Source organism: Scomber scombrus, chromosome 16 (assembly GCF_963691925.1).
Source record: "Scomber scombrus chromosome 16, fScoSco1.1, whole genome shotgun sequence".
NCBI classification, from domain to species: Eukaryota; Metazoa; Chordata; class Actinopteri; order Scombriformes; family Scombridae; genus Scomber; species Scomber scombrus.
Window position 1 is genome coordinate 14066937 of NC_084985.1, and position 10444 is coordinate 14077380.

A 10444-nucleotide genomic window follows, 5' to 3' on the forward strand; every position below is an offset into this window, starting at 1 on the left:
TCATGGGCCAAAAAGAAAAAAAGAATGATGAGGATAGATATGGACATAAATAGATCTAGATATCTTCAGAAATGATGAGCTAGATGTGCTGTGCTTTATTTATCTTCACAGATACTTTAAACAGCCTAAGAAGGGGACGTGTCTTATCGAAAGCAGGTGACAATCTAAATCCGGCATCCAAAGTGTACCAGCTGGTTTACTCCACCTCCAGATGAGGACAGAGGAGACAAAAGAGGGATTAGAAGGGTCTTGATAAAAATGGACATGTCATTAGTCTATTTTTGTTTGTCTTTTACCTCTGATCCTAGCAAGGAAAACACTCCCCGTCAGTACTCAGGCATACTGCTCTTCTTGTTAGGGGAAGCAGGAAAATAAGGAGTTTAATAACATATAAATAAAGAAAACAAAACCCATCATTCGTCCAGTGAGCTCATAGGGGAGAAAGCCCCCTTGAAGCACGCCGACTCGTAGTGCTTATTCAGGTAACTCTTGAGAGCAAATGTCTTGTCGCACCGTTTACACTTGTAATGCTTGAAGGCCGAGTGCGTCTGCATGTGAGCGCGCAGGTTTGACCGGTCAGCAAACGCCTTGCCACAGTGCGCACACCCAAACGGCTTCTCACCCGTGTGCGAGCGCATGTGACCCTGCAACAGCCACGGTCGGCTGAACGCTTTTCCACACACGTCGCATTTGTGCTTGAGGTCGTGGGTCAGCAGGTGCATGGCCATCGCAGGCATGGACACGTAGACTTTCCCACATGTGGGGCACTTCTTGGCCATCTTGCTGTCTATGCTCCTGTGCGTCTGCTTGTGCCGGCTCAGGTTGGAGGACGTGGCGTACGTTTTGCCGCACTCGCTGCAGCTGTGCCTCTGGGCGGCTCCTCTAGGGTTCGCCGCAGCTTTCCTCCGTGATCGTCCATCCATGATGAAAAATGCGTCCACTGTGTAGCCCTCGCTCACGGCCGCGTCCCCGTTGATGTATCCACCGGCTGATGATGACACCTCGGACCGCGGGCTGTCCGGCTGGTCCGAATCACCGTGGATGTCACCATGGATACCAGTGTAGGTGTCGTCGATGCGGCTGTAGATAATTGACGAGTGGCTTGGGGAGGGGACTTTAGAGATGACCGATGAGTCGCTTCCCACCACATCATCATAAGGAGATGGACTCAGATAATCGCTGACATAACCTGAAGAGAGACAGAGGAAAAGATCAATTATTTGCCCACAGCTGAGTGATTGATTGGGAATTAGTAATGGATTGGTTTGAACATCTTTACAGGGAAGCTGTGTAAGTACTGCAAAGGTGATATAGAAACCTGAAAATGCTCAAAAGGATTCATCCTTTCCACTCTTTGACATGTGAGTATTGACAAGTTTCTCCAAAACCATGAACTAAAACCTACAGCTGCTCTTTTATGAGGAGTCACTATTTCAGTAGATATTTAAAAAAATCTTTAAGACATTACTGTTACCAATTAAATTTAAATGATCTCCTGTAATAATTGTAAAACACACAAATCAAACTCATTTACCGAAGCTCATTCATTATTAACAAAGCATGTTGTCTACTGATAACATTACTGACAATAGTCTGGCGTCTCTGGTTTCTAAATATCAATCAGACCCCTCAGGATTACATTAACAACATGTGCATTATACTTTAAGATACACTTTTGTTTTACTGTTAACTGGTGAGACAAAGAGATGCAGGAAATTCAGTTCTGGTCCAGATACAAGATACAGTGTGACTAAAACACAAGCATTTTTGGAGATGGTATAAAGTGAGGAAGAAGGATAAGGGAAAAGGCAGAAGCAGTTGTGGTATTTATAGTGGTAGTAAGTGCTTTTATGTCTTTGCCAGCAAGGAGGAGACACTTTCCTTACACTGGGAACTCTTTATTTTTCATAGGAGGGTTCAGTGAGCGCATTCGATCCTCATCGGCTGCACGTTTCCTGACAGGTCTGCAGCTGCACACAGTGACACCACAGAACTGCCAAGACTTCAACTGCTGTACTCAGAGCATCTCTATTACAGCAGCTGGAGGGTCTAGTGCTTTGCTCAAGGGCACCCTGAAATCAATTATTTGTTGCCATGTTATGATGTCAGTTGCTTCATTATTTCTATTATTGGCTTCTACGCTCAACAGGCTGAACTCTAAGAGACACAAGGAGAGACTGTGAGCCAATACAACACCGCCATGACTCCTGTGGATCTATGCCGATCAATAGCTCTCCATTTCAATTAGCACTCTCTGAGCATTTAGAAACAGGCAGCAGAGGAGATACTACTGCTGGTAATAGCATTTCATAATGCAGTTCTGAGAAAAGCTCAGAAGTTGGTCGATAATGTGATGAGAACAAGAGACAGAGATAGAGGAACGAGGAGAGACAGAAGAAGCACAGTGAGAAGAGAGATGGAAAGAGAGAAAGAATGAAAAGATGTAGGAGAGAGAAAGAGATGTTATGCTAGTGATTGTGGTTAGGTGGTTTGGCAATACTGTTTACAGCGCTCATGCTAATTTAACATTTTGAATTTAATTAAGACGGAGCAACAGAGGAAGACAGAAGATGAAGGCAAAAGAGAGAGCGAGGAGGAGAAAGAGAGAGAGAGAAATCATGAATATTCAATTACTGCACTCTGGGACAAATACTGTGTGTTTGTGTGTGTGAGTGTGTGTGTGTGAGTGAGTGTGTGTGTGTGTGTGTGTGTGTGTGTGTGTGTGTGTGTGTGTGTGTGTGTGTGTGTGTGTGTGTGTGTGTGTGTGTGTGTGTGTGTGTGTGTGTGTGTGTGTGTGTGTTGTTTTATAGAGCATGAGTAAAGTTTTGAACCTTATTTAACCAAGTAAAGTTGATTAAAAGTAGCACTAGTCTTGGGGATGTTAAAGAGCTTCACAATTACTCGAAAAAATAGAATTGATAACATATTCTTCATATATGTTATCAATTTATCTATAATTATGGTATCCTGATTTCCATACTGTAAGTGTGGTATCTGATCTATAGTGTACACATAACATCTTTTGCATGTCTGTCTGTCCTAGAAGAGAGATCCTACTCTGTCTCTTTTCCTGAGGTTTCTTCGATGTTTTCCCCATTAAAGTTTTTTTAATTTTTGTGGGGAGCTTTTCCTTATTCGAATCAAGGATGAAGGATATTGTATTGCTGTACATTTTGTAAAGCCCCCTGAGGGAAATTCATAATACTGGTCTATATAAATACAAATTAACTTGACTTGACTTCTCCTGCTGGACATTGAACAGCTCCACCACACGAAGGGTCATGGCCTTGCTCAAGGGAACCTTCACAGCAGATGTTCTATTTCCCTTCAAAGATTAACAGAAAAACAATATCACTGCATGGGACTAATACCACTAATACCAAATACTGGGAGAAGTATTAAAGCTTCTGTTAGCGAGTATGGAAAAATGAACAAAAAACACCAAGTGGGAAGAAAACCCCCACTTGTTGTTATTTCTTCTCATAACCACTTCCTCCTAAGGAGGGACAGTTGTTAAATGATGGAAATGTAATGAATTCAAAAAGTTTTATGCACTAACAATATTGCATTCTACTTAAAATGTACACCAAGAAAATCTTCTTTTTACAATAGTATCAATATCATTCAAAAAACTAAATATGTCATGTTAAAATAAAGCATGTAATAAAATATTGGGTTGAACAACAAAACTACTGTGAAGACCTTTGTTGAAGTTTGTCCTAGTGATAGTGGCACAAAAGGAGATTCTGGATTCAAAATTCACAGAAATGTTTGAATTCATCCCGCTAAGAATAATGACTATCAATACCCATTTTAATTCCAGTCTAGGCAAAACGCAATGCTTTGGACCTGTGTGCTAGACAGATTGAACTGTCTGTGACTGACCTTAGTTTGGTTCATGGTAAAAATGGCTTATCCAATTATATTATCTTACAGTATTCAGTTTGTCTCATGTCACCTCTTCCTCTTGATGTATTTGTTTACTCTGCTGTGAAGGTGCTAAGGACCAGACTGAGTTGTGCGTGTGTGACTGACAGCTAGTAAGCACAGAGATTTAGAAAAAACCCTCAGTACCTGGCTTTAGAGTGTAAATATGTGCTGGTGTGTTTTTCTCACAGAAGCTCTTTCTATGATCCCTGCCAATTAAACATGACCATTCCGTTGGTATCTTCTTTTTTAAAGTGTTGTGAATGGTAATTGCTGTGTCTCAGCATCTGTGTGCCATCTCTGTTTGTTTGTCTTTGTCTCTCTCCAACTGTCTCAGTCTCGCTGTGTCAACTTTGTATTCATTTCAAAGTACCTCAATAGCATTAGCGCTGATGGCTGTTCTAAATGCTTATTAAAGATTAAAACACTCTGCCAAACCACAGCCATCCTTCTTTTATATGTCTTTGAAATACAGGGAACTACAGTAGAAAGAGAAAGAAAGACAGAGAGAAAATGACAGATAGAAAGAGAGAGAGAAAAGCTGCAAGCTACAATTTAATTTTTGATCCAAACCAGCAGTAACTGACACACACTTGTGTGCTTTGGACAATTGTAGGTCACAGAGTGTTTCCTCTGTGCGTGTGTGTATGTGTATGTGATGCTGTGCACTCAGCTGTGCAGGCTGCCTGGGAAATGTGCCGAGTTGACAGAAACACAGCAGTAAGTGTGTGCATTTGTGTGTGTGTGTGTGTGTGTGTGTGTGTGTGTGTGTGTGTGTGTGTGTGTGTGTGTGTGTGTGTGTATGTGTGTGTTTGTGTGCGTATGCAACAAGCTGCAGTTGCTTCAGTCGAACTCTTATTATATTTATAACAAGGGATAGCAGTCTCAGTCTTTACAAGCTTGCCACACTGCCACTGCTGCTGCTGCTGTCTCCATGTTTCCCTGCTCACTCTGTCATCTGAGCACCTGGGATCTCTTCATCTCACATTTGACCTTGGTACAATGTGAAAACCACCAGGCTGCACCATCAGTGTTTCACACTTCTCCCTGTGCAGCAACAGCAACGATTTTTCTTTAGTTCTTTAAAGCTGCATTCATTGATTTTTTTTGGCCACTAGGGGGCATACGACCACCAAAACAAACTGTCAGACACACAACCGCAGCATATAATCCTGTTATTAAAATTGTGATGACAAACAACTGCCTCATTAATCCAACAGATTAAAAGCAACACTCCTGCTAGAGTTGTGTCTCTGGCAACCTGACAACAAGACCAATAATAAAGCTTTTCATTCTTCAGTATGGTCATGTGGAAATTTTAATGCTAGAAATAGACAGAAACTGCAAAGAATAGTAAACATTGCTGCAAAAATTATAGGGAAGCACAGAAATATAACAAGCAAAGCTTCCCAGATCATTAGTGATCCTTCCCACCCTCTGCACTCACACTTTGAGCTTTTACCCTCAGGGATGCACTATGGATAGTAAGAGCCACCAAAAATGTGTATAGCACCACATGTCTTCCTTGCCAAATGCAATTAGGATACTGAATAGCCTAACCTGAATTTAAAAAAAAAACTTAAGCTGCCTCCCATTTCATTATATTGTTTTATTTATTCTACTGTATTTTTTGCATTATAACATTATAACTATTTTTGAACTGTATTTATGTAGTTTAGAAGACTTTGTTCATGCTATGTTTGTCATTTGTCCTGTTTTGTGTTGTTTTGTTGGGGGTTTTTTGGTGTCGCATGGTGAAACCAAAGATAATTTTCCACCGTGTGGACTACAAAGTTCCTTCCTTCCTTCCTTCCTCCATATCCTCATTTTAGCTCTGTTTTGGTTTCAACAATTTCCTGCCAAAATGAGGGGTCTTTAGATGTTCAAGGTTCACCAGCTAGTCACTAATTTGGTCTGTCTGCTGTTTGATGCTGAACAGCACACTGTGGGTTTATCAGAGCTTATTTTCTGAAAATAGCTGCCCGCTGTCGCCGGAAATAGGGTTGATGTACTGTAATCAGCGGGACTGAACCATTCAGGAAATATAAAAATAATCAGCTAAATGGGCTAAAAACCTTCATACAGCTTTGCAATTGGGTAATTTTGTCAGATGGTTCATGACTGTGAGATTTACAATGTAATTAGGTCTAAGAATTAATACAGAAAATATTAATACAGCTTTAACTAAAGGTACCTTTGTTAAACTCCTAACCCCCTCACTCCATGAAGCTCCTCTTTTCTGGATTTTAACTCTTAATGCATCCAAAACAGACATCAATAACCAAATGTAAGCCTTCAGAAACTCTAGACATGCATTTCATCAATACTTTTCTAGTGACATTTGACTCATGGCACATTCCCACTGACTGTATTGTATTTTTTCTTTGTATTCAGGATTATGCGTGGGAATCATTTAACGTCTGTTTAGCTAGGCAATATTGCATCAGTCTGGAAAGGAAATTAGCATCTTCTGGGAAGAAAAGTGATTTGAATAACACAGTGGGAAACAGAGCAAGAGAGAATCCCAGTTCACAAGTGTGGCGCTGACATATTGACATCATTATTTAGCATGCTTTTCAGCAATGATCTCACCACTTTGGCTCCCTGTTGTTAATCAGCTGTCTTCATCCTCTCTATGGAGAAAATGCGATATAATTGAGAGTTGAATATGTGTTAATTTGTTAAGTGTAAAGGAATATGAATCATTTTCACATCATGTGGCATCATCAGAATTCATTTCATGATTATAAGAGTGTTGAAATGACAGAATATGACAAATTTAGATGTTAAATGTTAAAACTAATACAGTTTTATTTGTTATAAGTAATAGGATGCTGTATATGTTGGCACAGCAAAGAGCCTGGAGCTTGCCCATGCCAAGAAATTCACATCTGAAAACCTCATGTGTGTAATTAAAGCATGGGCGCTTTGATCACATCAATCTCTGTAGATGTGAAATTTGTGTTTTTATGTGATAAATTGTTGTTTGTCCAAAAGGGAAAATGTGTTCACAATCAAATATGCCTTTAAAAAAGACACGTTTCACATGAGTATAGTAGGTCATCCTTAAATGGGAAATTGGAAATTCAATATTCTCACTTATAGATTTGCCTGTTGAAGTGCCTTTGAAGAGAAAAAACGCTGTTCAATGTCTTGACCTCTGACCTGGCTGTGGAGAGGGTCGAGGTTTACCACACATTCATCACCTTAAACAACATTTGTCTCTTTTATAGCCCTGAGCGTGTGTGTTTTCTCCCTACGTGGCATACACATAATACCTACTGCTTTACAGAAATAACATTTGCAAGAAAAAGAAAAAAAGAATTAAATGAATAGCATTTGCATGCAATTGGTATATTTCTGGGTTGTCACCTGAGTTTGACCCTGTAATTCCTTTTCACTCCTCCTTCTCAAACAGTCATGACTAATGCTTTAAATCTGGGGATAAAAAAATGCCCTTGATGTTGTGTGACAGACATTGTGTGCGTGTCTGTGCGTGCATGGGTGTCGTGTGTGTATGTGTGTGTGTGTGTGTGTGTGTGTGTGTGTGTGTGTGTGTGTGTGTGTGTGTGTGTGTGTGTGTGTGTGTGTGTGTGTGTGTGTGTGTGTGTGTGTGTGTGTGTGTAGGTGGGATGGTGACTAACCTTTGTCATGATGATGGAATCGCAGACTCAGTTCTTCTCTTCGGCTGTGCCCGTATGAACTCTCCAGCTGAGCAGCCGAAAAGTCGTCCAGCTTGACTTTCTTCACCAAGAAAGACCGAGGCATGATGGGACAGTAGAGTTGCTTCTACAAACATACGAAATACACACACTCTCTGTATCTTCCAACCACTTCGAAAAAACCTTATAGGTGTAACGACGTGAAAGTACGGAACGCTTTATCACTTGATTCAAGGTGCGTTTGTTTGCTGGAGCATGGCTTTTTTTTAGATCAGAGAAGTGAATCGCTCGTTTTTAGTATTTTTAGCATATCTAATATTTATTTTTTCCTCACGTTTGTCAGTGACAGACTTTCTGTGTTCTCTGTAACTGTTGAATCCTTGAATGAAGACCTGTGGAGCTCTGAAAAGGTCCAAAAATAAATAAAAACCGGTTCATGTATGGCTGTTGCCCCCTCAACATGGAAGAAGAACATTCCAGTAAAAACCTCTTTTTTGTGCGTGTTGTTTGTTTATTTGTCTTCCAGAAAAGGGACGTTTTTGTTTTTTTAACTCCCCGTTTCAGCACCGGACAGCTCCTCTCAGCTCGCAGTGTGCCACAGCCAACCACCGACCGCCGCTGTCCGTTCAGCACCAGAGGAAAAAGAGAGAAAAACAGAGCAAAACGACTCAGTCCGCTCAATTGAAAGCGAAACACACTCCGGTGGAAATTCCCATGCAGATATAGGCGAGTCAACAAAATCTGGATGTTTGTCGTAAACAAGCCGCTGGATGTGCCGGTGCATTCAGAAGAAGTAGAAAAAGACGCGAGTAACGAGTTGTAACGATGGGCTACCGATCACAGAAGAGCGAAGGCTAAATGGGTTCAATAAGACCACCGATAGAGTCCAGAAAACGTATCAAGACCATCACAAGACTTCAGCATCCGAGGAAAGACTCTCAGCCAAGATGTCATCTCAGTTCCTTCAAAATATTGCACAAAATGTTGTTTAAAACCAAACTAAGACCAAAACAGCTTTTCTCCCCGTCGCTAACTCCCCCTCTCTCTCTTTCTCTCTCTCTCTCTCTTTCGCTCTTTCACTCTTTCCTCTCTCTCCTCTGCTCAGTGCATGTGGAGCTGCGGCTCTCTCTGATGCACGAGATCAGCTGTTGCGGCTTTATAGGCCAAGAGAGAGAGAGAGAGAGAGAGAGAGAGAGAGAGAGAGAGAGAGAGAGAGAGAGAGAGAGAGAGAGAGAGAGAGAAATGGGAGTGCTTAATTTTATTCATCAGAAGGAGAAGAAGAAAAAAAAAGGAGCATCTTCTCTTGTGGGACCAGCAGTGGCGCGCGGAGATGGCCGAGGAGGGATTTAATTACATAGTGTTAAGTGCTCGCTCGCCCTGAATTTTATCTCAGTTCAATTAAAAGGTACAGAGGCAGACTGGGGGGAGTTGGCGTTTCCGGGTCTATAAACTGAAATTATATTGAACAAATTGATAAACTGGAGGGGAAAAACTGCTGGGAACCTAGCATTCAGAGCTGAAACCTGATCTTTCTGCTGACCAGTATTACTTTTTGGTTGATATGTTCACCTCATTAGGCTATTTGAAATATGGAATTTGAAATAATGGAAACACAGATAATCAGATAATAGAGTATTTCCGTTTATCTTATTTCATTTTGTTACTTTGAACCAAGACTTTTTTGTGAATATTTGTACATATTCATTATCTAACAATCAAATCAAACACCAAACTCATATTTGTGAGAAGCCTGTCATGTAATGGTTAGAAGTAAGTAAATAATCATTCACAAACACTACAACACTACATGTATATATATTGTATGTAGTGTTACGGCTATAGATTAATCTCTTAGTGCCAGTGTCCTAATTACATGTCTAACATTCCCTTGACCAGCATCTGCAGTATATTAATGTAAATGTTTATCTATACTCAATGTTGTGTGATGAGCGCAACACATTTATCCTGTATGAAGTTCATAATAATCCCATTTATAACTAATTAAGCTGTTTTAGTAGCAAATACCATGAAAAATCTACAATATATGCAAAAAGACCAAATAAAACAACAATGAACAACTACATAAATATAATATATAGTAAATACATATTAAATATGTAAACTGATGATTTACATAGTGCATCTAGTTGAGATTGCACTGGGTTATAATGTGCCAGGAATAAAATCTGTGTACTGACCACGAGGGTCAGGTTACTGGTCCCTGATGGACAAAATATAGCAGCTGGGGATGACCAGCCTGTTTCCCTGACCAAGAGCACCATGTTGCCAAAAGATGTACTGCCTGTAAGCAGTGTAACAGTCATCCCCTGGCTTCATTGCCTGTCCGACTACCAACACATCCTCCAATTTCCTTCATCAAGGCAGTACAGGGAGAAATGTGGTAGTTTGGAAATGCAGTTTGCAGGGTCCTGGCCACAGCACAACTTCTCTCTGTCTGTCGGCATGTTTCTACAGTTTCCACATGTGCACCATGGTACTCCAGGTCCGCTACAGCTCCCCGGCCAGGTTTTGGTACTCCTCCAGGTCCATATCTTGAAGAAGTTGATGAGGGAACAGAAGACATAGAACTACATAAATCTACTCAGAAGTAGCTGTAAGTTTTAAGCTTTCTTTCTTTGTCTTTACATCTTGTAGGTGTTTATAAACCAATGAAGCACCTCTTACAAATAAACTACTTTAGGGTAGCCTAAACCAACGCCTGTATGTGTCCTTCTCTGTTCATGGAGAGCTTTTACTCTTTCCTGCTCTTCACCAGGCCTCACTCGTCTCCCTCTAACTCTTATTTGACCCTTGCCCTCTCGCTCTGCTTCTGCCCTAGCTGACATTGTAATGTG

At 40.8% G+C, this 10444-nt stretch overlaps 1 protein-coding gene across 1 annotated transcript; it reads right to left on the reverse strand.

The window, feature by feature from the left end:
- Positions 1 to 413: 413 nt before the first annotated feature.
- LOC133996654 (transcriptional repressor scratch 1-like) lies at positions 414 to 7695 on the reverse strand. The gene is made up of 2 exons (XM_062436260.1): positions 7572 to 7695; positions 414 to 1189 (listed from the first exon to the last, which is right to left on the reverse strand). The coding sequence occupies exons 1-2, from the start codon at positions 7693 to 7695 to the stop codon at positions 414 to 416; spliced, it is 900 nt and encodes a 299-aa protein (XP_062292244.1).
- Between the last annotated feature and the right edge of the window lie 2749 nt (positions 7696 to 10444).

Coding starts and splice junctions, on each gene's coding strand:
- LOC133996654 (XM_062436260.1), bottom strand. CDS start 7,695: ATGCCTCGGTCTTTCTTGGTGAAGAAAGTCAAGCTGGACGACTTTTCG. Junction 1,190..7,571: donor ATTCCATCATCATGACAAAG/GTTAGTCACCAT, acceptor GTCTCTCTTCAG/GTTATGTCAGCGATTATCTG.